We start from the raw sequence: 27,697 nt of genomic DNA, 5'->3' as shown, positions 1-27,697 counted from the left end.
CCACACAAGTAAAGCAACTTCACTACAAAAAGTCACTGAAACAGCTCTCGCTCGACATGCAACACATCTCCTGTTTGTTATTATATTACAAGTATATCCTTCCTGATACATTTCTACTTATTACTTCTCCTCAAAGCCGCTTTCAAAATGTCAGCAAGTGCATTATTCATCAACCCAGAACCCACGGTAACCTTTTCTCTAAGCCCCTCCCCTTCCTGTTCCGACACTGGCGATGCGCAAATCCCTGTCGACCTCCTCTGACCTTGTAGCCCGGCCCCTCGAGCTATAGAGACAGACGAACCAATTAGACGCCAGGACCAGCGGCATGTGGCCTATTGCACACGAGTGTGTCTCTCTAAAGATCTGTGTCCGTATCACAGTGTCGACCCTGTTACTGTGTCCGTATCACAGTGTCGACCCTGTTACTGTGTCCGTATCACAGTGTCGACCCTGTTACTGTGTCCGTATCAGTGTCGACCCTGTTTCTTAACACTGGTCTGGGTGGTGGAATATTTTCCCCAGTGTGTGTTGAGTGAGAGCGTTGAGTCATAGCTGCTTTTCTAGAGAGTGATCTTGGTGACAATGACCACTCATGGCCCCACGGGGTCACAGGAGGGACACAGTGGGGTTTTACTGAGTTAATAGTGTGCCTAAAATATACTTTGGTTAATGGAATTTGGTCATATTATTTTTCAATGGTGAGTTGACCCACCATCTAGGTTCACCCAGCATACTAGACAGAAAACACATGTATAATACAGAGGGTATGTTTCAACACTTAATTTTCATGTGTTTTGCTGCATGAGAAGTGTTGAAACCCTGTTCCCATCTCTCCACTCCAAGCCTGAGAATCTGCTCCTGGCCAGTAAGCTGAAGGGAGCTGCGGTGAAGTTGGCAGACTTTGGCCTGGCCATCGAGGTGCAGGGAGACCAGCAGGCTTGGTTCGGTGAGTACCAGTCAGACACAAAAACATCTGTTCAAGTATCCTCAACTTAGAGGGTCCATTGGGGATTTGTTTTAAACAATAACAACAAATATAGAAATAAGGCCTTGTTGACAATAATCAAAATGTTGACTCCATTAATATGTTGTATGTGTATGTACACTACCGTACAGAAGTTTGGGGTCACTTAGAAATGTCCTTGTTTTTGAAAGAAAAGCACTTTTTTTTGTCCATTTAAAATAACATCAAATTGATCAGAAATACAGTGTAGATATTTTTTTTTTTTTTGTAACAGTATTTTTATTGGAATTTCACAATTTTCACCCATATTAAGAGATACAACAACAGAGACAAAGCACACAGAACAAAAACAAGAAAAACAGCACCCACTTACACATATCTACGCACATATATATACACATACACACACATACATATACCCATGCATATACACACACATACGCATACATACACGCACGCACACACACACATATACACACCCATACATACGTACACCATTTTCCTCTTCCCGCTCTGTGCTTCTCTCACCCCATCACCAGTAGATATTGTTAATGTTGTAAATGACTATTGTAGATGGAAACTGCAGATTTCATTAAATATATATTTTTTAATGGAATATCTACATAGGTGTACAGAGGCAACCATCACTCCTGTCTTCCAATGCCACGTTGTGTTAGCTAATCCAAGTTTATCATATTAAAAGGCTAATTGATCATTAGAAAACCCCTTTGCAATGAAACCTGAAAACTGTTGTGCTGATTTAAAAAAGCAATACAACTGGCCTTCTTTAGACTAGTTGAGTATCTGGAGCATCAGCATTTGTGGGTTCGATTACAGGCTCAAAATGGCCAGAAACAAATACCTTTCTTATGAAACTCGTCAGTCTATTCTTGTTCTGAGAAATGAAGGCTATTCCATGCGAGAAATTGCCAAGAAACTGAAGATCTCGTACAATGCTGTGTACTACTCCCTTCACAGAACAGGCCAGACTTGCTCTAACCAGAATAGAAAGATGAGTGGGAGGCCCCGGTGCACAACTGAGCAGGAGGACAAATACATTAGTGTCTAGTTTGAGAAACAGATGCCCCACAAGTCCTCAACTGGCAGCTTCATTAAATAGTACCTGCAAAACACCAGTCTCAACGTCAACAGTGAAGCGGCAACTCCAGGATGCTGGCCTTCTAGGCATGCACCACCAGTGCTGATATGAAGTCTCTTGTGTGAAACAATGAGGAGTGTCAGTGCTCTGGGTTTATAGTGCAGGTTTTGATAGGTGGATTAATGGGACTATTTTCCTGCTCATCCCCCACAGAATGGAGGAATAATTATACTAATCCCCTAGGCTGGCTGTCACCTGAGAATCATCTACTCACTTCACTGGTTGTGCCCCAGGGCATGCTGGTACTTGGAGTTCTTTAGAGAAGTAGGTTGCGATTGTTTGGCGCGGATCCACATTACGCACCCAAGAGGGCCATTCCAGTGGGGAAGTTTTTGGGAGCTTGTTAACCGTGGCCCATAAATGTTCCATTTTGGATTTTGTTTGACCTCTAATTTGCTACTGTGGCATTATTTTTTCTAAAAACTGAGAAAAGGCCCCCCCATTCAATGTAGATGCATCTTGGGAAATGTAGTTAATTGATGTCTCGTCTCTGTTCCAGGTTTTGCGGGAACCCCAGGCTACTTGTCCCCAGAGGTTCTGAGGAAAGACCCCTATGGGAAACCTGTGGACATGTGGGCCTGTGGTAAGGAACTTCCCAACAGAACAATCTCTTTGAGCTAACATGGTTCTCACACAGACGAGGAGTTCCTCCAGTTCACACTTCTTGAATTAATCACTGCAGCTGCTCGTTACATAACTTATCAAGGGCCAGGCCGCATGGGCTTTACATGTCTATAACACACTCATTCACACACCTGCGTTTGGTCTATGAGTCCCGGCGAAAATGGCAGTGTTTGATTAAGCTGAACCGCGGTGCACCGGTCTATGGCCCGTGACGTGAACGGGCAAAAGTGGTGAGGGAGGGGTGCCCTTCTCAAATTGAAAAGTCATTTGTGTCTCTGTCATGTTGTCATTGTCAACAAGACAGCATGGTGCATCGTTCAGAAACATACAGGATCTTTTTTTCCATAAAGAATTAGAATTTTCAAACTAGTTTTCATTGGGAAAGGCAAATGAAGCGTTTTTATATAAAAGCAATCACCTTTGCATGTGAAAACATGAAATCCTTCTCATTATTCCACATGTTTTAACCAATGCCACTTCTGTTCTGAGCCAACATCGCCATTGGCCAAAACGGGGCACCTGGTTCCAACACTAATGAAACTAATGCAATCACTTTTCAGCTGGTGCAAACTCCTCCCACCAGGGAGTGCTCCACTGACCAATCCGGGCCCTTTATCTCCTGCCGGTAACCTACCAGCCAGCGAGTAACACAATGCAAAGTGTTTGGCTTGTTTGTCACCACGGCGATTGTGACAGGAAGCCCTTATAGTGGGAGGAGTCTACTGTATGTGAGGGAGTTACTTCCAGTCCTCTCCCGACCTCTTCATGCATATAACATTAGCATATTTTAGCCAATAGTTATGTCAGTAAATGTCATTATTAATATTATAAATTATTTATTGTATTATTATAATATATATTATTAGATATTATAAATATGTATTATTATTGTTATTAGATATTACTATTATTATTATTATAAATATTTATTATTGGGTTGTGCTGTGTTTGATTGTAATTTCTCCTCTTGCTGAGTTTTTAGTATAATGATAATTATCACACTGCTTGCAATTTTTTTTCTTTATTTTTAAGTGACATTTATTCATGATAGGCATCACCCTGATCTTGTGTGTGTGTGTGTGTGACCAGGTGTGATCCTCTACATTCTCCTGGTGGGCTACCCTCCCTTCTGGGACGAAGACCAGCACAGACTGTACCAGCAGATCAAGGCTGGGGCCTACGACGTGAGTACCGCAACACACACACACACACATCCCAACAGCAGTGTTTGACACTTGTTTTACTGCAGATATCTATTCACCCAGCTTTCACTGACAGCCTAGCTGACACAAGTATTGACATGAGCTTAAGCCAGGCTTAGATCAATACAGACATCTCCCATCAGTTTCCAAGACTTTAATCACAATCACTTAACTTTAGCAGGCAAGCTCATCTCCTGTTTGAGTGGCAGGAATAGGACATCTGTATCTCTTACACCAGAAGGAAAGGTGTTAGCCACTTGTTTTCCCATCGACGCAAGGCCATACATGACACATCAGATCGTGTCTGTCTGTGTTTTGGCTGAGCATTGCCACTCCCAGCATGCTGTTGGAACACAGGCTGTGTGCCTTTCTAGCGGTGGCTGTTCCCACCTCGTACTGTTTGCCTCCCCTCCCCTTGCCCACGCCAATGACAACGCCTGTCCCAGACAGATTGAGTCTTAGGAGGAAGGGGAGAGAGGAGAAGGAGAGGCAGGGACAGCCCGACACGATGGCTCAAGCTTAATTTAGCTCTGTATACATGCACCTGATCCTCAGTGATTGTGTTTTTGTCAACCTTGTGAAGTTATTTAGTCGGTTATCTCTCGGTCCTGGTTTCTCCAATGACACATTTCCAAACAAAGCTGGATGGGGGGGGAATAGATGAGTGGACTGATGGATGACAAACCTCATTGCCTCACCCGGTGTTCTCTCCTTCAGTTTCCGTCCCCTGAGTGGGACACGGTGACCCCCGAGGCCAAAGACCTGATCAACAAGATGTTGACCATCAACCCTGCCAAGAGGGTCACCGCCACAGACGCACTCAAACACCCCTGGATCTGCGTACGTGTCACACGCACACCCACACACTCATACACACGGTCCATGAGAACATCTACAGACACATGACACTCTCCCCCTCTCTCACTGTGTCCTCTCTGCAGCAACGGTCCACCGTGGCGTCCATGATGCACAGACAGGAGACGGTGGAGTGCCTGAGGAAGTTCAACGCCCGGAGGAAACTCAAGGTGAGGGAAGGTTAATCACAGCATTTGACCAGGTTTTGCCAGTATTCTCACAGGCTTTGCCAGGTTTCTCACAGGATTTGACCAGGTTTTGCCAGTATTCTCACAGGCTTTGCCAGGTTTCTCACAGGATTTGACCAGGTTTTGCCAGGTTTCTCACAGGTTTCTCACAGGATTTGGCCAGGTTTTGCCAGGTTTCTCACAGGTTTCTCACAGGATTTGGCCAGGTTTCTCACAGGATTTGACCAGGTTTTGCCAGGTTTCTCACAGGATTTGACCAGGCTTTGCCAGGTTTCTCACAGGATTTGACCAGGCTTTGCCAGGTTTCTCACAGGATTTGACCAGGCTTTGCCAGGTTTCTCACAGGATTTGACCAGGCTTTGCCAGGTTTCTCACAGGATTTGACCAGGCTTTGCCAGGTTTCTCACAGGATTTGACCAGGCTTTGCCAGGTTTCTCACAGGATTTGACCAGGCTTTGCCAGGTTTCTCACAGGATTTGACCAGGCTTTGCCAGGTTTCTCACAGGATTTGACCAAGCTTTGCCAGGTTTCTCACAGGATTTGACCAGGTTTCTCACAGGATTTGAACAGGTTTCTCACAGGATTTGACCAGGCTTTGCCAGGTTTCTCACAGGATTTGACCAGGTTTTATGAGCCCATGTACTGTATGTCATAGAGTGGACACTGACCACTAAGTAATCTAATCATTACCTATTCACCTAATGTCTGACACCATGTTAGGGATTAGAGGTGACAGTGTGACAACTATTAAAGCCTTGGAGGTCAGCCTCAACTCACTCTTCCTGTTCTCGTCCTCAGGGTGCTATCCTCACCACCATGCTGGCCACACGCAACTTCTCAGGTCAGATGCATCTTCCTACTGTGTTACTGTTTCTTTCAAGGTGTCTGTGTCTCTCTCTGTCTCTCTCTCTGTCTCTGTGTCTCTCTCTGTCTCTGTCTCTCTCTCTGTCTCTCTCTCTGTCTCTCTCTCTGTCTCTCTCTCTCTCTCTCTCTCTGTCTCTCTCTCTGTCTCTCTCTCTGTCTCTCTCTCTGTCTCTCTCTCTGTCTCTCTCTCTGTCTCTCTCTCTGTCTCTCTCTCTGTCTCTCTCTCTGTCTCTCTCTCTGTCTCTCTTTGTCTCTCTCTCTCTCTCTCTCTCTGTCTCTCTGTCTCTCTGTCTCTCTGTCTCTCTGTCTCTGTCTCTCTCTGTCTCTCTCTGTCTCTCTGTCTCTCTGTCTCTGTCTCTCTCTGTCTCTCTCTGTCTCTCTGTCTCTCTGTCTCTGTCTCTCTCTGTCTCTCTCTGTCTCTCTCTGTCTCTCTCTGTCTCTCTCTCTCTGTCTCTCTGTCTCTCTCTCTCTGTCTCTCTGTGTCTCTCTGTCTCTCTCTCAATTCAATTCAATTCAAGGGCTTTATTGGCATGGGAAACATGTGTTAACATTGCCAAAGCAAGTGAGGTAGACAACATACAGAGTGAATATATAAAGTGAAAAACAACAAAAATTAACAGTAAACATTACACATACAGAAGTTTCAAAACAGTAAAGACATTACAAATGTCATATTATATATATATATATATACAGTGTTCTAACAATGTACAAATGGCTAAAGGACACAAGATAAAATAAATAAGCATAAATATGGGTTGTATTTACAATGGTGTTTGTTCTTCACTGGTTGCCCTTTTCTCGTGGCAACAGGTCACAAATCTTGCTGCTGTGATGGCACACTGTGGAATTTCACCCAGTAGATATGGGAGTTTTTCAAAATTGGATTTGTTTTCGAATTCTTTGTGGATCTGTGTAATCTGAGGGAAATATGTCTCTCTAATATGGTCATACATTGGGCAGGAGGTTAGGAAGTGCAGCTCAGTTTCCACCTCATTTTGTGGGCAGTGAGCACATAGCCTGTCTTCTCTTGAGAGCCATGTCTGCCTACGGCGGCCTTTCTCAATAGCAAGGCTATGCTCACTGAGTCTGTACATAGTCAAGGCTTTCCTTAATTTTGGGTCAGTCACAGTGGTCAGGTATTCTGCCGCTGTGTACTCTCTGTATAGGGCCAAATAGCATTCTCTCTGTCTCTCTCTCTGTCTCTGTCTCTCTCTCTGTCTGTCTCTGTCTCTCTCTCTGTCTCTATTTGTCTCTCATTTTCTCTCTTTCTCTGCATCTCTCTCGGTCTCTCTCTAGTTGTTTTCTAAAGCCCCAGGTTTCCTATGACATTGCCACCAACACTAGATTAATATTTAGAATTCTCCATCAGCTGTTGCTAAATAATGCAGCTGGGTTATTTATTTCACCAAAACACTTGAGGGAAACGAAGGTGAGAGAAATAAGTGAAAATAGGGAGGAGTGAAAGCGGGAGGAATGAGAAGGGCAGGTGTTAAAGAAAGGACTGATAGAGTGAGAGAGGAAGAATAAGGAGAGAAATGCATAAAAGAGCAACAAAAATGTGAGGGGAGACCCCCAGGATGAATATGGTAGCCTTTAGAAGAGCCACCATCAGCCTCCACCCAGCTCATGTCAATAGAGGCTGGAGACTAGTGGGAGGCTGCAGATCAATGTGTTACAATCCAATACTTACATGTTTGTCCGCTAGTAAAATATACCCTTCTCGGTGTGATGAGTTGTTAATGGAGGAAAGATGTGGACTTTGTTCAGGCAGAAAAACACAGATGATGGTTTAGTCTCCCCTCGGTCAATACCGATTGTCACTAGAACCCTTTCAACTTGTATGCGTTTTCTTTTAAGATTAAACAGTACATTGTATTCATTGTTCATATTCTCCACATAGCCAATAGTTTTTGCGCCGAGCAAGACTTGACACCCATTCTGTTTTATTTACGTTTATTTTTTTTCTCCCTTTGTTTGTTTGATGTGTAACCCTGTGAGGTAAGAGACTCTGGCATGGAAAGAGGCATGTGTTGTACTGCGCTCTACCCATGTAGTCACAAGCACCCCTCTAATAGCACACCCCTCTAATAGCACACCCCTCTAATAGCACACCCCTCTAATAGCGCCCCCCCCACCCTCTAATAGCGCCCCCTCTAATAGCGCCCCCTCTAATAGCACCCCTCTAATAGCCCCCTCCCCCTCTAATAGCACACCCCTCTAATAGCACCCCCTCTAATAGCGCCCCCTAATAGCACACCTCTAATAGCACACCCTCTAATAGCACCCCCTAATAGCTCTAATAGCACACCCCTCTAATAGCAAACCCCTAATAGTGCACCCTCTAATAGCACACCCCTCTAATAGCGCCCCCCTCTAATAGCGCCCCCTAATAGCGCTCCCCTCTAATAGCACCCTCTGAGACCTACTAAACATGTTCACAAATACCTTTCTACACCTCCTTTAGGTGTGACAGCCCTGATCACTTTAACCAATCACTGAGCTTCTCAACGTGCCAGAAGCCTCAGCGGCCAATCAGCTCTCTCCATGTCTAGATTATATTTGCATGCTGATCTATTGTAGGAGCATGTGCTAATGTGTTCTAATGAGGAGTTAGAATTGAAGTATTAAATTAGATTATCACATGAACTGTTTTTGTGTTTAGAAGCAAGAACTTGGTCTCTTTTTGTGCATGTGTGTGTGTTGGCAGAGAGCATTACACCTCAATTCATTGGACCTCTTCCATAGAAACCCTATCAGGCTGTTAGTTGTAGCTATAATTGCATCTCGCAAACTAATCACTAAGTTTGATTTCTCTCACTTAATTAGCTTCTTCCATCTCTGGTAGGAGGCGTGTGTGTGTCAGAGGTGTCCTCTCTGATCATGTCCCCTTGCCCCCTCTTTCCTTACAGCAGCCAAGAGCCTGCTCAACAAGAAAGCTGACGGCGTCAAGGTAGGTCATCCACTACTTCTGTCTTAACACCTGACCACACACATTGACACACACTCATGTATCTTATATTGCACTAGAAGAGAAGTTGGATGTATTTCTACAGTACTTTTATTCCACGTGCCAGCAGTGAAATAGTCTGTCATTTTGAGTGCTGCGTGACTAAGATATCTGCCCCACCTTTATCCCGCCTTTCCAAAATAATTCAGTTAGAGAGGGGTGGCATCTGTTTTGTGATATGAGGAAGCTGAGAAAACAGAATGCTGTGACGGATGACCTGCTAACTCAGAATGACAGCCCTCATCTCCCGTCCAATCAAATCTCAGCCATCGTAGCCACCACTGGTTCCCTATCGCCTCTACAGGTGCTTCTCAGAAAGCATCTCTCTTTCTCTGTCCCCCCCGTCTATCTCGGTTTTGAAATCTAACATCAAAATCCCTGTCACCCTCTTCCTCATTTGGGGATTTTGACTCCCGCTCCTCTCAATACCTTTCCCTCCCTTCATTCTCTTCATCATTCTTTTTTTCTTTTATATATTTCTACTCTCTCTCTCTCTTCATCCCCCTCTATTGCTCTCTCTTCATCCCCCTCTTGCTCTCTCTTCATCCCCCTCTATTGCTCTCTTTTCATCCCCCTCTTGCTCTCCCCACTGGGGTCTGTCAGACAGTGTCCTCTCACATCTGTGGTTCAGTAGCTGTTCTCCAGTTTCTGTTTCTACACCCTGGGCCCAGTGTCAAACTACTACGCTGGCCATTTGTCTGGCCCCTGTATCGGTATCTGCCTTCCCCTGGCACCTCATCTCCGCACCCCCCAACCCTCCAGCTCCTCTCCCTCTCCAAATGCTAATCCAAAACACTCAAATCACATACCCAGGTGCATTACTTGGCACTTGACACATGATCTGAAAAAACACTCAGGTATCCAAGGGGTTTATGGCTGGCAGTTTAAACCGCTGTAGGAGGTTTAGAAAAACTATCTTTTAAATCTGCAGCCGAGTCATCGGCGTGTTTTGAAAGTATAACGTACGGCATTTTGAAGGATTTATTTCAGGTTTATCTATCGCAGGAGTCCAGCAGAAATGGCAGCCATTTTTTATCCGGTCATCAATTTTGGTTTCCATGCATGCTGAATATATAAGGATTACAATTGTGTTGTTTGGTATGAAATATCCTTTCTCAAACCGTATACTGTAATTCTCTAGGGCCTTGACACGTACTGTATGTGTTTTGGGGGTTGAGATATTGTGATATTGGACCCAGTTTGTCTTGTTCTCTTTTGTGTTCTAACGGATGGATACAGAAACGGAAGTATGAAACCGAGCCAATGCTGGTATGCCTATCTACTTTTTATGCAACCGCTATGGGTTGCCAGTTGTGGTTGATTTTAGTACAATCATAGTCTGGATAGATTCAGGGTGGGTTTTAATTGGCCATTTTGTAGAAGCCCGCTCTAGTATCTTGGTTTAATGAGCAATGAATTGTAGAAGCCTCTTGATGTGTAGTTCCAGTCCCACATCTCCCTGTAGAGAACCTAGTCCTACCAGCATGTGTATTCCAGTTGGCCCATATTACAAGGTTTTACACTGCTGGGATGCCAGCGCTACTTAATCAGGGCTTGCAGTTCATAAAGGAATTGTACAGCGCTTTTTGATATACACTTCCCCCTGATGCTCTTCCAATGACAATGTGCTCCGATGCAGACAATGATGTTCATGTTAACAGGAAAACCAAAAACTATTGGGATGTCATGACATCGTTTGAGTGGATAATTGCATTACCTCTGGCTTTTCACTTCTCCTCTCTAGTAGTCACAATGGCACTAATTCATTAGATTCAAGGCCTCTATTAAACTGTGTTAATAGCCGCAATTAGGCTATTTTCTCCTTCCTGAAAAAACCTGCAAACAGTCAAGCGGAACAGCTAATCGCTTTCAAAACAGGATTTTAAGTTGACGCCCATTTTCAAGTTCTGTTCCAGCGAGGAAGTCCTTTGCATGCTTTTTTCCTTTTGCATAATGCTCTGCAGAATAATGATGCGTTGCTACAGGCTTGGAACTAACAGATGTCGAATGAACTTATTTTGTCTACCTGAACTTTCTACCCTTCAGAGTATTTTGATGTTAACACCCGTAGACCTGCGGGCGAGACTCTTAACACTTTCTCTCCTGCAGCCCTGTGTTCCTGACAAATCTCTCTCTGCTGATATTGTTCTCCTGTCTGGAGAATTAGTCCTTGTTCCTGAAATCGATCTCTGTTTCTGTCTCTCCCTCTATCCACTCATTGTCTAGATCAACAACAAGACCAATGTAGTCACCAGCCCCAAAGAGCCCCCCACACTGGTACTCTGCCTGTCTCTGCACGCCTGCCTGCTTGTCTGTCAGCTTGTCTCTGTCATCCTTCATGCTGCTTACTCTAACAATGTCTCTCCTTGTTTTGCTGCCAGTGATGCCTCTTAATATTGCACTTTTGTTTACTGTATAAGCACATGTTATTTGTATCATACACGGGCATTTCCTTATACTGTGGTTAGACATTTCAGTTGGTATGTGCACTTGAACTTTGTGTATATTTGTTTGGGATGGCCTCTAGTTCGGCATTGCATGTTTCTGTGTGTGTGTGAAGAACTGTACAGCCTGGGCCTGCTGTTTTTACTGTTAATCCACTGAAGCTTTCCCCAAGTTACCAGGGAAACCAACGAGACATGCTGGTTGGGCGTGCGTCCTAAAATAGACTTCACACACACGCCCGCTCTCTCTCTCTCAGTGAAAGACATCCTAACGCAGATTGTTCTGATAGTGCCACCCGTGTCACCACACATGAGCTTCAACATGGCTGTGCGATGGCATTCCTTATGACAGACAGCCCACCCGTTGGCTCACAGATTTACCCAGGTTTAATCTAGGCATGTTATACAGGTCAGGTCAGCCAAGAGGCCTGTACTGTATATATCCAGCCCAAAGCACCAGTATAAGGTCACCATTCAGGAATACATACAAAATATTGCAATAGCTTTGTTTTTTCATACAATTCCATATCTAATAACCACAAGCCTGGGTACATGTACATACCCCCCAGCAAAACATTTTTGATTAATTATATAAAAAATGCCCCCCTCTTGACGGCAGAGATACTTTTAACGTTTTACATTCTACACATTTTGCCATGGTGCGGAGAGAAATGTTTTCAGTTTTTTATATTATAGCTGAGTGAGACTGACTAACTAAATCAATGGGTGGCCCTGGCTGGTAAGTCAACCATGATTACTAAGTTTAGATAGCTGGCTGCTAGGCTATCTTACAATCTAAAACATGTTAGCTGACATGGGCTAATTGAGGGACTATTAGTGACTGACATGTCAAGAGAAACTCATTTTGAAATTGCGCCGTGTGTATTCTACTATTCTAACTTTAACAGTAAATTGAGACCTAACTGAGTTACAGAGAGAGAGATAAAAAATATATATTTTTTTTAATCCAAGGATCTTCAAAAGGGGGACCGTTTACCCATCCCTGTTCTAGAGTGATGTGGTTATGTATTCTTAGATGTGAGAAATGGGGCCTGCCATAGCCAGATGAATGTCCACTCACTGTGCAGTACGTACACACAACTGGCCTGGAGTAAGGACTGAAGGTGAAATGCATGCCTTGGCTGTACACACCTCAAACCTTTTTCCTGTAGTTTATATCCTGGTATATCCTAGTTTATATCCTGGTATCCTGGAAGGGCCTGGTGACTAACATGCTGCTACTGCTGTACTCCTGTCTTGGCTGTTTCTTCTAATGTCTTAGGGCACCAAGTTGACTACTCAACGATACTTATCCCATGGGAATTGATCATCAGGGCAACTGTTTACCACATTAAGTTCCTGTCTATTCATCCCCTTTCTTCTTCACACTCTTCTTCCTCCTCTTCCTCTCCATGAATCAGGAGCCTCAAACCACTGTTCTCCACAACCCAACTGATGGAAACAAGGTAGTGATTAAGTAGGACTGACGTTTTTGCGAGTGTAGAGGTTTTTGCTAATATTGTGCTGTAGTTAGCAGTGATAAGCTTTCTAGTTAGTGTTATTTACTAGACTTTGTTGGTATGCATGGTGCCTTAATGTACCCCGCCCCCCATAATACTCAACTGGCGAACCGCAGTCTGGATCCAGACCCAGAACGGGGTCAATACGGACCACTGGTCCCGTCTACAAAAGAAAAGAAAAATCCCCCATCTGACAGTACATCACTCATCCTGTGCTCACGCTGAATCCAGTCTCTACAACTGGCAGGTGTTCATTGTTGCTCTCTGTTTGTTCTTGTCCAACAGGAGTCCAGCGAGAGCGCTAACACCACCATGGAAGATGAGGACGTGAAAGGTAGGAGCACACAAACGACTAGAAAAATAAACAAACCGCTCTGTCCCCAATGCCGCTCTGTCCCTAGCATGAAGGGCTAGCCACCTGTATTAGGCTAGTAGCACTGTGTTAGCTCTCTGCTCAAGTGAAAGGTAATATGTTATTATCACAGCACTGAGGTGTTGGCTTAGCACAGGGGCAGGCAACCCTGTTCCTGGTGTGCCTGCGTACCCCTGACTTAGCATGTAGTGTAACTCATGATTCTTCAGTGTTAGAGCTCCATGTATTGCATGTTGTTATCCTACTGATTTTGCATGAATATGTTGGCTGTTAAAATTCCAATTTTTCTTTGTACCATTTCCATTTTTCTTGCATGTGAATTCATCAGATATGCTTTTGTTTATCCAGGCATCCATTCATTTGGCTTTTTCATTTAAATTAATTCACTTCGTCTTCTGATCTCATTCCTTAGACATGCACTGCCATCCTCCAAACATGGAATGTTATGTCTATCCACATTACCACGTGGAATGTTATGTTTATCCACATTACCACGTGGAATGTTACGTCTATCCACATTACCACGTGGAATGTTACGTCTATCCACATTACCACGTGGAATGTTACGTCTATCCACATTACCACACGGAATGTTACGTCTATCCACATTACCACGTGGAATGTTACGTCTATCCACATTATCACGTGGAATGTTACGTCTATCCACATTACCACGTGGAATGTTACGTCTATCCACATTACCACGTGGAATGTTACGTCTATCCACATTACCACGTGGAATGTTACGTCTATCCACATTACCACGTGGAATGTTACGTCTATCCACATTACCACGTGGAATGTAGTTTACAATTTGAATCAGGTGTGCTAGCTGTACGATATTTAAAATACATGGAACGGCTGGGGAACCCCGAGGAGAGGTTTGAGAGCAGGCGGAGTCTACCATGGTGTGGACAGAACGGTCTTTTAGGGAGCTGAATCAGGCTCTGCTACCACGCTTGATTTCCCATCTCGTTGCTGCTCTGATGGTCTGCTGAGCCAGAACAGTGTGTGTGTGTGTGTGTCTCCACTCTACCATTACAGATAGTCATTTGTTCACCTCCCACTTCAAATGGAAGGTTTTACCTCATAATGCCATCATACCTTTGGGAAGTGTTACAAGACCCTAATCACCAGAAGGAATCTTCCCCTTCTAGACCTTAAAAGGCCCCTTTGAACATCTAAGAGAGTAGGATGACATTTGGTCAGGCAATCTCATGAGCTACCTGCTTTGAACAATCCCTTTGTCACAAAAACCCATTTGAGAGCACCAGAATGTCCTAGGACTCCTATCTACTGTGCTACGGCGGTATTGTGTGGAAAGTAAATTAAGGTTTCCTAGCATTTCAGTGTCGCTTTGTGTCCACTTTTGCAATCCCTGACGGATGATTACTGCCGGGTCATGGATGTATGTAACGGTCGCACTACTAAATGTGTGTAGGTGTTTCTAACGTTCATGTGCAGCTAGAGGCTCGTCAATTTCATATTCCACTTTTTCTTTTGGCAGCTCCTTTGTTTGAAAGATGAAGGCATTTAATTTGCCAATTTCACACGGTAGTCGTTTTATCACGTTGTGTGTAGGAGTTGAAGACTGTAGGATGTGTTTTGAAAAAAGATTTTGGACATCGTCTTGCCCCTTTTTTTTTATGTTCCAAATAATCAAAACCATGTTTTTGGCCACAACTCATTGTGAAGCAGCAACCCAACACACAGGACCCTATGAGTCCCCAAGTGTCACTCGCCCAGTGACGCCATTTAAAAAAAAATGTATTTAACCAGGTAGGCCAGTTGAGAACAAGTTCTCATTTACAACTGCGACCTGGCCAAGATAAAGCAAAGCAGTGTAACACAAACAACAGAGTTACACATGGAGTAAAACAAACATACAGTCAATAACACAATAGAAAAAATATATATGCAGTGTGTGTGCAAATGTAGTAAGATTAGGGAGGCAAGGCAATAAATTGGCCATAGTGGTGAAATAATAACAATTTAGCAATTAACACTGGAGTGATAGATGTGCAGAAGATGAATGTTAAAGTAGAAATACTGGGATGCAAAGGAGCAAAAAATAAATAACAATATGTGGAAGAGGTAGTTGGGTGGACTATTTACAGGTGGGCTATGTACAGGTGCAATGTAAGCTGCTCTGACAGCTGATGCTTAAAGTTAGTGAGGGAGATATGACTCCAGCTTCAGTGATTTTTGCAATTCATTCCAGTCATTGGCAGCAGAGAACTGGAAGGAAAGGAGGCCAAAGAGGAGTTGGTTTTGGGCTGACCAGTGAAATATACCTGCTGGAGCATGTGCTACGAGTGGGTGCTGCTATGGTGACTAGTGAGCTGAGATAAGGCTGGGCTTTACCTAGCAAAGACTTATAGATGATCTGGAGCCAGTGGGTGTGGTGATGAATATGTAATGAGGGCCAGCTAACGAGAGCATACAGGTCGCAGTGGTGGGTAGTATATGAGGCTTTGGTGACAAAACGGATAGCACTGTGATAGACTACATCCAATTTGCTGAGTAGAGTGTTGGAGGCAATTTTGTAAATGACTTCACCGAAGTCAAGGATCGGTAGTCAGTTTTACGAGGGTATGTTTGGCAGCATGAGTGAAGGAGGCTTTGTTGCGAAATAGGAAGCCGATTCTAGATTTAATTTTGGATTGGAGATGCTTAATGTGAGTCTGGAAGGAGAGCTAACAGTCTAACCAGACATCTAGGTATTTGGAGTTGCCCACATATTCTAAGTCAGAACCGTCCAGAGTAGTGATGCTGGGCGGGCGGGCGGGCGGATGAGGGCAGTGATCGGTTGAAGAGCATGCGTTTAATTTTACAAGCATTTAAGAGCCGTTGGAGGCCACGGAAGGAGAGTTGTATGGCATTGAAGCTCGTCTGGAGGTTTGTTAACAGTGTCCAAAGAAGGGACAGAAGTATACAGAATGGTGTCATCTGCGTAGAGGTGGATCAGAGACTCACCAGCAGCAAGAGCGACATCATTGATGTTTACAGAGAAAGAGTCGGCCCGAGAATTGAACCCTGTGGCACCCCCATAGAGACTGCCAGAGGTCCGGACAACAGGCCCTCCTATTTGACACATTGAACTCTATCTGAGAAGTAGTTGGCAAACCAGGCGAGGCAATCATTTGAGAAACCAATACTGTTGAGTCTGCTGATAAGAATGCAGTGATTGACAAAAAGCCTTGGCCAGGTTGATGAAGACGGCTGCACAGTATTGTCTTTTATTGATGGTGGTTATGATATCGTTTAGGACCTTGACCGTGGCTGAGGTGCAGCCATGACCAGCTCTGAAACCAGATTGTATAGCAGAGAAGGTACGGTGGGATTCTAAATAGTCGGTGATCTGTTTGTTAACTTGGCTTTCGAAGTCCTTAGAAAGGCAGGGCAGGATGGATATAGGTCTATAACAGTTTGGGTCTAGAGTGTCTCCCCCTTTGAAGAGGGGGATGACAGCGGCAGTTTTCCAATCTTTAGGGATCTCAGACGATACGAAAGAGGTTGAACAGGCTAGAAATAGGGGTTGCAACTGCGGCGGATAATTTTAGAAAGAGAGGATTGTCTAGATTGAGAGGAAAGATTTGTAGGGGTCCAGATTTTGCAGCTCTTTCAAAACATCAGCTATCTGGATTTGGGTGAAGGAGAAATGGGGGAGGCTTGGGCAAGTTGCTGTGGGGGTGCCGGGCTGTTGATCGGGGTAGCTAGGTGGCAAGCATGGACAGCCGTAGAAAAATGCTTATTGAAATTCTCGATTATCGTAGCTTTATCGGTGGTCACAGTGTTTCCTAGCCTCAGTGCAGTGGGCAGCTGGGAGGAGGTGCTCTTATTCTCCATGGACTTTAGTGTTCCAGAACTTTTTGGAGTTTGTGCTACAGGATGCAAATTTCTGTTTGAAAAAGCTAGCCTTTGCTTTGCTAACTGCCTGTGTATATTGGTTCCTAACTTCCCTGAAAAGTTGCGGGGACTATCCGATGCTAATGCATGACGACACAGGATGTTTTTGTGTTGGTCAAGTCTGGAGTGAACCACGGGCTGTATCTGTTCTTAGTTCAAAAAAAATCAATCTAAATCCATCCACCTACCCAGCTATTCATCCATCCACCCACCCATCCACCCACCCATCCACCCACCTACCCACCCATCCACCCATCTACCCACCCATCCACCCACCTACCTACCTCTCATTCCAATGTCACTCGTCACCCCTCCCCCTTTATCCTAGTCTCCTGTCCCTCCTCCCCAAGTTCCCCTCTCTTCTTGCGGGGGCACTCAGGCTCATACTACTACTCCCCCCCATCTTCCTCTTCATCCTCCTGCTGGTATTCTCCCAGTGTTTGGCCCAGTAGGGATGAGTTGTGCCACTATGTTCTGAGGGCCCTGCTCACCTGCTACCTACTCCTCCTCCTTTGTGGTCTTACTCTCTGTCACCCACACTCTTGGGCCCCTGCCTAGCCTGGGCCCCAGCGACATGCAGTGTAAGTTCACCCAGAGCAGAGTGAGCGGAGAGGGCAGAACCAGAACCGTTTCCCACTGCCCTCTAGGCCTCACTATCCCTGAACCTCCCTTCATATCGTCTTGACCACTATTAGATATGCATCATTGGAAGTCCACATTTGTTTAGGATATGACTTTTAGGATCATTTGGTGCACCTGGTGAGTGACTATAAATGCAAATAGTTCCCTCATTGTACCTGGCACTCATTACCAAAGACTAAACAAAGGCATACAAACCTCTTAGTGTTTGTCATGGAACCCTGTGAGAGAAAGCTATTGAAAAGTAGCCCTTGTCTTACTGAGGTTGCAATCTGTACGTTGGCCTGGTATTACAGTACACTCTGCTTCAGCACCGGTCTGCCATACAGGCGTCCACTATGTGTGTACTGTGCTGCCCTCTGGAGGTCATGGTATAACCAGAACTGAGTTTCTCACCACTGTCTCCTCATAAGTCTTTGTCAATGCATACAGTAATACATTAGCAATGTATTACACCAAAATTGGGCTTCAAGTATTACTGCTGTGTTGATGCGTACGGGGAGGGTGAGACAGAATGTCGTCAGCTCCGGGGTTGACCGTGAACATTCTAAATGAGAGTATACTTTAAGGACTGGTTTGGATCGAGGTTGTTCTTTGCACAGACGGCACTGACGACATCCAGGAACGGGATGGTTTCGTTGACCATTAAATGTCTCTACATTGACAGCACATTTGCACAAGTGGATTGCGTTTGGTGGAGAAGTGCTGAGTGAGCTGTTCTATTCAGAAACTCTCCTTCGCAGCTATTGTGTGTGTGCGCAGCTCAGTATACAGCACCTCATAGGAAGCAACATGTTAAAGAGTAATGCTGGCATTACCTAGCAAAGTAGGTAAGTCTTTGTAGGTAAGTCTTTGCAAAGTAGGTAAGTCTTTGCTAGGTAATGCTGCTAAAGGAATAGAAATGGCAAACATAAGACAATGTTGTGTGTGTTCAGTCTCAAGTGCCGTTGATCTACTTCTGTTTAGATAATAATCAACAGCGAAAAACAGCTTTGTTTTCCCACCGGGTGCTGTTTTGTGTTATCAGGGGGACAGATTACGCCTTCCACTTACAGGGGAGGAGTTGTTGCTTCATAGCAAACAGACTGCTAGAGAGCAAGGTCTGTCACTGATCTGTGGGTGAGTTTGTACATGTTGGACTGTGCGACAGCAAAATGTCAAAGAACTCGTTGAGTAAACTGACCCTATTTTCAGATGTATCAGACTAGCTGCTAGGATAGTAGCCAATCACTGATGGCTAATGTAAGACACAGCTGGAGTGTTGTTGGTTTTTCACTCAATCAATATCTGTAAACGTTGGAGTATTTTGCTTCCACTGGTGAACAATCTTCTGAGAACTGAGGCAAAATGTTTCTTATTTGCATCTTTTGCGTTCTGTCAGTCACGTCGATTGAAAGTGTCAGAGGGGACCAAGGTGTCGAAGGTAAAGAGTTGAGGAAATGGCATTTGATCTTTTTCTCCTTTTTGGGACTAAGTTGTGATGTGTGTTTTCTATGGGTCAGTCTCACTACCATTTGACATCTACCTCAAATTCATGTTGTTGAGCACAATAAGACATTTGCTAAACCACAAAACGTTTGTGTTTCTTTACATTCATTGTCTCTTCGCTTGCCTACGTAATTTGCGAAGTAATGAAATCATGTCTGTTATGTGGTAATGATGGTGAAACACACTGATTTTCCTGTGTGTGTGTGTGTGTGTAAGTGGTGAACCTGTGGTTTATTAATTGTCTTGCAAAGATAACCGTTGACTGTTTAAGAACCAAACAAGAGCAAACAGTACAAAACGCGGAGGGACCCGTTTTAATTGCAAAACATGTTTAGTTTAAACTGTTTCTGTTGTCAAATGTTTTGAAACAGAATCGCCGTAATGATACACCCCTTTGCCCCTGGACCTCTTGGCTGTGTTTTGGGTTGCATTGCTACCACTACTTGGGTTTATGTAAATCCCTCAACATCTCTATAGAGACTCACTAGATGACTCAACACATCAGAGATGTCTTACTCTAATCACCCATGGCTGTGGGACAGTTTTAGGCAACTTGTGAAAATGTCCCAAAAAATTCTGTCTCTTGCTCACCTTCAGCTCGTAAGCAGGAGATCATCAAAGTGACTGAGCAGCTGATTGAGGCCATCAACAATGGAGACTTTGAAGCCTACACGTTAGTGATTTGGGATTTTTAACACTACACCATTCAAAAACACATATGCAATCCGATCTTCATTGTGTTCCCCATTTTCTCCCACAGGAAGATCTGTGATCCCGGCCTGACATCCTTTGAACCAGAGGCCTTGGGAAACCTAGTGGAGGGAACTGACTTCCACAAGTTCTACTTTGAGAACGGTACCTGCATCCCATTATGCACTCGTAGCATTAAAGATCAACACATAGCCATATGAAGACCAATGTCTGTAGAGGCATTAATTACCTAGATTGTGTACTGATTTTATCCATTTCCCTCCATCTCACCTCTCTCATCCAGCTCTGTCCAGGAGCAAGCAAGGGCCCGTCCACACCATCCTGCTCAACCCCCACGTGCACCTGATCGGCGAGGATGCGGCGTGCATCGCCTACATCCGCCTCACCCAGTACATGGACGCCAGCGGCATGCCGCGCACCATGCAGTCAGAGGAGACGCGCATCTGGCAGCGCCGTGATGCCAAGTGGCAGAACATCCACTTCCACCGCTCCGGCTCACCCACTGTGCCCGCCAAGTAAGGTGACTAGAGGTGCTCTCTCAGTGCTGTCTTGGTTAGTTGAATTCATTGTGAAGCTGGATTGGTTCTTCGTTGAACCTCATATCCCTACCTGGCTAAGAACGATGTACTTACAGTCCCTGTCCTGTAACTGTCCAGCATCTGTATCTGTCCTGTATGTGCTCCACCTGCACTAGGGGCTACTGTATGTAGTATTGTCTGCACTATGTAGCTACTAGCCTGCTACTTTATATAGTGTGGTCTACGCTATGTACAGTTGAAGTCGGAAGTTTACATACACCTTGGCCAAATGCATTTAAACTCAGTTTTTCACAATTCCTCACATTTAATCCTAGTTAGGATCACCACTTTTTTGTTGTTTTTGGACTGAATCTCCGTCTCAGAGCAGAATCTGCTTGTCTCAGAGCAGCATGAAACTAAAATAGTTGTAGGCTACTGCTTCAAATCCTATTGCTTCTAACTTAAATATGCTCATTAAATTAAATAAATAAGACCTATACCACTTTTAACAGCACATTACTCAACACTAGTGAGACTCATGTCGCCTACGGTAGGCCTTCAGTATATCGAAAAATATGACGTGACTCTCTGCCAATAGTTACATATCAAATCAAAGTTTATTTGTCACGTGTGCAGAAAACAACAGGTATAGACCTTACAGTGAAATGCTTACTTACAGGCTCTAACCAATAGCGCAAAACGGTATTAGGTGAACAATTGGTAAGTAAAGAAATAAAACAACAGTAAAAAGACAGGCTATAAAAGTAGCGAGGCTATAAAAGTAGCGAGGCTATAAAAGTAGCGAGGCTATAAAAGTAGCGAGGCTATAAAAGTAGCGAGGCTATAACAGTAGCGAGGCTATAACAGTAGCGAGGCTATAACAGTAGCGAGGCTATAACAGTAGCGAGGCTATAACAGTAGCGAGGCTATAACAGTAGCGAGGCTATAACAGTAGCGAGGCTATAACAGTAGCGAGGCTATAACAGTAGCGAGGCTATAACAGTAGCGAGGCTATAACAGTAGCGAGGCTATAACAGTAGCGAGGCTATAACAGTAGCGAGGCTACATGCAGACACCGGTTAGTCAGGCTGATTGAGGTAGTATGTACATGTAGATATGGTTCAAGTTACTATGCATATATGATGAACAGAGTAGCTAGCAGTAGCGTAAATGAGGGGTTGGTGGGTGGCAGTACACAATGCAAATAGCCCGGTTAGCCAATGTGAGGGAGCACTGTTTGGTCGGCCCAATTGAGGTAGTATGTGTATGAATGTATAGTTAAAGTGACTATGCATATATGATAAACAGAGAGTAGCAGCAGCGTAAAAAGAGAGGTTGGTTTGGAGGGGAGGGGGCACACAATGAAAATAATCTGGGTAGCCATTTGATTACCTGTTCAGGAGTCTTTTTGTCCTAGACTTGGCACTCCGGTACCGCGGTAGTAGAGAGAACAGTCTATGGCTGGGGTCAGAGCCTTCCTCTGACACCGCCTGGTGTAGAGGTCCTGGATGGCAGGCAGCTTAGCCCCAGTGATGTACTGGGCCGTACGCACTACCCTCTGTGCCTTGCGGTCAGAGTCTGAGCAATTGCCTTTTGAGGATCTCAGGAACCATGCAAAATCTTTTTAGATTCCTGAGGGGGAATAGGCTTTGTCGTGCCCTCTTCACGACTGTCTAGGTGTGTTTGGACCATTCTAGTTTGTTGATGATGTGGACACCAAGGAACTTGATTCTCTCAACCTGCTCCACTACAGCCCCGTCGATGAGAATGGTGGCGTGCTCGGTCCTCCTTTTCCTGTAGTCCACAATCATCTCCTTAGTCTTGGTTACATTGAGGGATAGGTTGTTATTCTGGCACCACCCGGCCAGGTCTTTGACCTCCTCCCTATAGGCTGTCTCATCTGTCGGTGATCAGGCCTATCACTGTTGTGCCGTTTGCAAATGTAATGATGCTGTTGGAGTTTTGCCTGGCCATGCAGTCGTGGGTGAACAGGGAGTACAGGAGGGGACTGAGCACGCACCCCTGGGGAGCTCCAGGTTTGAGGATCAGCGTGGCAGATGTGTTGCTACCTACCCTCACCACCTGGGGGCGGCCCATCAGGAAGTCCAGGATCCAGTTGCAGAGGGAGGTGATTCGTCCCAGGATCCTAGGCTTAATGATGAGCTTTGAGGGTACTATGATGTTGAACACTGAGCTGTAGTCGATGAATAGCATTCTCACATAAGTGTTCCTATTGTCCTGGTGGGAAAGGGCAGTGTGGAGTGCAATAGAGATTGCATCATCTGTGGATCTGTTTGGGTGGTATGCAAATTGGAGTGGGTCTAGGGTTTCTGAGTTAATGGTGTTGATGTGAGCCATTACCAACCTTTCAAAGCACTTCATGGCTACGGACGTGAGTGCTACGTGTCTGTAGTCATTTTAGGCAGGTTGCCTTTGTTCTTGGGCACAGGGACTATAGAGGATTGGAGGATATTTCTGTAATTCAGTGATTTTTATTCCCATAATAATTCGTTATGGATCCATAACTGAATTGACATCGGCATTTTGAAAGAGTATTTTTATCATTATTTTATTAACAAAAGCATAAAGATGCCATTTATTAGTTACCTGGTTTTAGTTTCAACCTGCAGACTGTCACTAAGAACAGAACAGCAGGAACGTTTCCCTAGTCAGGGCCATTATTAGTGCAATGCCCCTTAGTGTTGCTCTGTGCTACCCATTGTGGCAGGGTGGGGGTCCACCCCCTCCGCCTTCTTCCTCCTCCCTTCCCCATGGGCTAGGTTGGTCTTCTGTGCGCGGCTCTGCGGCCCATGGGCTAGGTCGGTCTTCTGTGCGCGGCTCTGCGGCCCATCCTGTGCCCCTTGCCCTCGTGCATTGAACCTCGCGTGCTTTCAGTGGATACCGCTGGAGAACTGCATTGCAATCCCATTGGGAGCCATGAACAATATATATTGTCCTCCTATTAACAGGGTTAATAATATATCTGTGAGAATATCCAACTGGCTTTTTATATAATTCTAAATTAATAATAATAATAATAATAATCGCTTTGTTTAAAAAAATAAAATAAAAAACATTTTGGAGATTTCGTTTTCAAATAACGTAAAATGAGTGAGGAAAAAGTTGAGTGCGGCGCAGGTATTGAACCAACATCTGTAGCAACAAACCTTTGCGCCACTCAACGTCACCGGTCTAAAGTACTACAGTAAGAACAAAATAATCCTAACAAAATAAAAGAATAAAAGCCTTAGTGTAACAACTGTTTTTAGCAAGTAATACTGAAGTCGTGCATCAGTTTCTATTTAGATTATGTCACCCATTCATTGTCAGTTAGACACAGTAGGACCCAAAAGCATAATCCGTGCTCTAACTCCCCCTTGTGGTGGTCTGGAGCAATGAAGTGGTGACGCAGGGTACTGTACTAAACCACAAATGACCTCTAAGTCCCGCAGCATAATCGCAACATTTTTAGTGGAGTAAGCACTGTAGCTTAGCCCACCTAACCTGCTTTATCCAGGAGCTATGTAGCTAGCTTGGTCTGCTTTGTTTCCGCTTTGGTCTTTCTCTAGCCTCAAACACACATTTTGACAATACAACACAAGTTACTAATTCCAAAATGATCTTCGTATTGCAGTTGAGATGACGCCCTATCCTGCAGCTGTTGCTGATCTATGGACCCCGCCTACCAAGTGTCTGTCACATCCTCATCCAATCTCGGCCCAACTCTGCCATCTCAGAGTGTTGTTTACATATCGTCGATGCTGAACTGAAGATTCTTCTTGCAAAAGATGAAAAGGAAATACACAACAATCTTGACGATATAATTTTGTATTTTATCATTTGAGTGAAAATGTTGTTTTATCACCTCTCATCGCAGGACATTTATAACTAAACATTTTTTGTTTTTTATTCTGAAACAATGATTTCCTCTTTTTGAACATGTTTATGTTTGAATGCCATGGGAAAATGTTCAATGTTCAATATTATCATTGTCAGGAACATGCGGTGAACCAACACCAAACTCATTAAGGTATTCATCTCATCTGAATATTACACATCAATCCCAATAACTGAACTGATATAGGTTTAGCCTTAAACCAACATTGCAGTCTGTCAATCCTTCTTTAAATGTCAGTCTTTGTGCAGAAAAATCTAAGAACATAAGTGAACGACAAACATGAGCTTGCTTTTATTTTGGTGATGTATAGACTTGTGATTGATGTGAATCGCTATATCTTTGCTTAAACTCTGGAATATTAAACTGTTTAATTATGAGCTTAGTTTGCAATCTTTTAACAATTCAAGTTGTTCTCAACTGGCTCAATATTAAGTATGATTACTGGGAATTCTTTTGACAGTTTATGTTAAGGGGAAAATGGTATCCTATGTTTTATAATATGCGTTTATCTACATCATCGCAATGTGACCGAATTCTCAATGATTGATCTATAGTTTACATTCTTTCTTTCACTTGTATTACTCAAAGCCATTTTATGACATATGGAACACTGTTTAAAAGTCTATTCATGGAGGAGGATGATGATAATTATGTGAATTTGATTGGTTCTATATTTTTTGGGGAACTATTGACCCTTTTCATGTATAGCGAATGATTCTGTTTCTTTAGTGTAGCATCTCCTCTCTCCCGTGTCCATGCATGCAAGAACCTATGGAAGACAAATAGCCTTTTACCACTGACACCTGGGTGTTAGTTACTCTACTTGACAAGTTGCAACACACAGTGTTTTATACTGAGAAGGGAGACGGTCATATGGGATCACATTGTTCTGGTTAGTTTTTCATAAATGGGTGTTTAGGTTGGTTTTGCTGATGGAAATGTAAGGGAGTTAGAGATGCAGTAAAATTGAATCAGGGTCAACCTAGAATTTTGGGATTAAAGGCACTCTGTAGGTTTGCCATTAGGATGTCCACTGTGGTGTTAAGAACCATTACTTCCCCCATTTATTCCTACAGGAATGATAAGACATTTTTTTTTTAAAGTTACGTTGAACTGTACTATGGGACAAAGTGTATATTGTTGTCATGATGAGAAAGGACTGATAGATGTTTAAGAAATATCAAATAAAATGTGATTTCTGCCAAATCTCTTATTTCCATGTCACTTTGCCCATAGCTTAAAGTTTGTGAGGTGATCACTGTAATAAACAAATAAAAATACATTTTTAAAAAGTTTACATTTGACTTCTAATGGCTGTGGTGTAATCCTTCAAAGCATGGTTAGTAAAAATGACAACCACACCACACATTTGACACATGTACAATTTAATATTCTGCCACATACACTGTAGCTGCTATGCCATGTTAGCCATTCAGACTTTCCCCTCCTTTATTAACTAATACATGCCCTCATAGATATTTATATATGTGTAATATTGTTATCACCATGGAAACAAGATGCGGATTCATCAAATCAAATGCAAGTTTGACATTTTTTTTTGGTGGTTTCTTTGATTTTGATCACACAAAGTAAATTGGCAAAGTGATGAACCGTAATATTAGATAGATTACGTAGATAAAGTCTGTACCACAGATAACACCCAACGATGCTTTCAGCCAGCCAGCCCAAGATTACAGTACATCCATGTCAGTTCTGGTTTCTGGTTTCAGTCATGGTTTCTAGAGTGTTTCAGAATTCATGTGAAGCCTTGCGTACAATGGCAAATTATCGGTTGAAGAGTTGTAATTGAAATTCCCTTTCCCATCTTCAACTTGCACTCACACAAACATAAAACACACCCATGTCTCCGCACACTGGAGGAGGAGAGGAGCATGGCTGGACATCAATAAATGCGTAGAAACAAAATTAAACTTGGCAAATAGGTAGTCTGCTCCACCCCCATGTATACCAGTTGAAATTAATAGGCCTTGCAAGTCTGGGGGGGCCAAAATCACAATGATATTGCTTGGATGGTAATTAACAGTAGAGCTTGTTCTGAGGGCAGAACATTTAGGCAAGGAATGTGAGGGAAACAAAAGATAGACTGGGATTTGAACTATGCACCTTCTGGTATGGCAACCTATGTCTTACACCCTCTGCCACTCAGGCACACACCATTAGCTGGAAGTTTAGGTATTTTGAATCTAACCAGTCAAAAGAAATGATGAACAGTTTACTTTCTGAGGTAATGTGGACTCCTGAGTGGCACTGTGGTCTAAGGCAGTGCTAGCTGTGTCACTAGAGATTCTGGGTTCGAGTCCAGGCTCTGTCTCTAACAGCTCACCACGACTGGGAGACCCATGTGGTGGCACACAATTGGCTCAGCATAGTCTGGGTAAGAGGAGGGTTTGGCTGGCAGGGATGTCTTTGTGCACTAGTGACTCGTGTGGTGGGCCAGATGCAGTGCATGCTGACATGGTTGCCAGGTGTACAGTGTTTCCTATGACGCACTGGTTAACCAACCAATCATATAGCTCAAGCTCCATCCCTTGGCCTTCCAACCAATCTGCCCCCAGAACAAGATTGTGGAAACATACCATTGAGCAAGAAATAATGCATGTCAAAGGGCCAAAGATCTTCCATCTCCACGCTACCAACACACGCAAACACGAAGCAGACCAAAAATAATCTGTCAGAAACTCAAGATGATGTGCCGATCTTATCTTATCATATTTATTGGATACCATAAAACCAACAGAAAAAAAATCTAATCAACAACAGCAAATTAAACAGAACAACTACAGCACACTGGTCTCTCTGTCCTATACTTGCTTGTACAAATCTTAACAGGCTTAAAGAAAGACTCAATGAAATTATGTCGCCAGTGCAGCACCGCAGATAGTGAGATGCAAGACTTTGCTCTCACATAGTCACTCCCAGTATCTGAACATGTGCACAGGTTTGCTTCAGGCTGTTCACAGAGTGGAAGCCACAGGACCAAAACAGCAGAGAAGTTGAGCCTCACGCTTCCACGCTCTTAGTTGTTGTGGAAATTGAAACACTATGTTTACTTTCTGCATCCTCGTCATATTGCTGAGTCTACCTTTAATCAAAGTCATTGAAAAATGGGTGAGATGGCACGCACAAGTGACTCATGGTAGGGAAGGAGGGGCGACGTACCTAGTGTTAAGACCTGTAGGTGTAGTAATGGGAGGGAAGGAGGGGCGACGTACCTAGTGTTATGACCTGTAGGTGTAGTAACGGGAGGGAAGGAGGGGCGACGTACCTAGTGTTATGACCTGTAGGGTGTAACGGGAGGGAAGGAGGGGCG

The 27,697-nt window shown here is 43.9% G+C and overlaps 2 protein-coding genes across 25 annotated transcripts in view; one reads left to right on the top strand and one right to left on the bottom strand.

Annotated features, from left to right (window-relative positions):
- LOC112214809 (calcium/calmodulin-dependent protein kinase type II delta chain) overlaps nucleotides 1-25,663 on the top strand; it is a 104,681-nt gene extending 79,018 nt beyond the window's left edge. For 5 of the 24 annotated variants that reach the window (XM_042298429.1, XM_042298427.1, XM_042298439.1 and 2 more), the window contains 14 exons: nucleotides 844-946; nucleotides 2,623-2,706; nucleotides 3,837-3,931; nucleotides 4,667-4,789; nucleotides 4,891-4,974; nucleotides 5,791-5,833; nucleotides 8,769-8,809; nucleotides 11,093-11,143; nucleotides 12,732-12,776; nucleotides 13,116-13,164; nucleotides 19,837-19,912; nucleotides 20,000-20,094; nucleotides 20,234-20,470; nucleotides 24,103-25,663. In XM_042298429.1, the coding sequence (XP_042154363.1) occupies nucleotides 844-946; nucleotides 2,623-2,706; nucleotides 3,837-3,931; nucleotides 4,667-4,789; nucleotides 4,891-4,974; nucleotides 5,791-5,833; nucleotides 8,769-8,809; nucleotides 11,093-11,143; nucleotides 12,732-12,776; nucleotides 13,116-13,164; nucleotides 19,837-19,912; nucleotides 20,000-20,094; nucleotides 20,234-20,469 (1,125 nt within the window). In that variant the 3' untranslated portion in view covers nucleotide 20,470; nucleotides 24,103-25,663. The remainder of the gene's footprint in view (nucleotides 1-843; nucleotides 947-2,622; nucleotides 2,707-3,836; nucleotides 3,932-4,666; nucleotides 4,790-4,890; nucleotides 4,975-5,790; nucleotides 5,834-8,768; nucleotides 8,810-11,092; nucleotides 11,144-12,731; nucleotides 12,777-13,115; nucleotides 13,165-19,836; nucleotides 19,913-19,999; nucleotides 20,095-20,233; nucleotides 20,471-24,102) is intronic. The other 19 variants (XM_042298441.1, XM_042298440.1, XM_042298431.1 and 16 more) reach the window with 8 other exon arrangements.
- A 1,895-nt stretch (nucleotides 25,664-27,558) lies between these two features.
- Nucleotides 27,559-27,697, bottom strand: part of LOC112214895 (ankyrin-2-like) — a 192,760-nt gene continuing 192,621 nt past the window's right edge. The window contains 1 exon segment of the mRNA XM_042298414.1: nucleotides 27,559-27,665. The gene's annotated coding sequence lies outside the window, so the exon portion shown is untranslated.

Source organism: Oncorhynchus tshawytscha, linkage group LG15 (assembly GCF_018296145.1).
Source record: "Oncorhynchus tshawytscha isolate Ot180627B linkage group LG15, Otsh_v2.0, whole genome shotgun sequence".
Classification (NCBI taxonomy): domain Eukaryota; kingdom Metazoa; phylum Chordata; class Actinopteri; order Salmoniformes; family Salmonidae; genus Oncorhynchus; species Oncorhynchus tshawytscha.
Note: the sequence above shows the minus strand (reverse complement) of the source record. Positions and strands in the feature narration are given on the sequence as shown.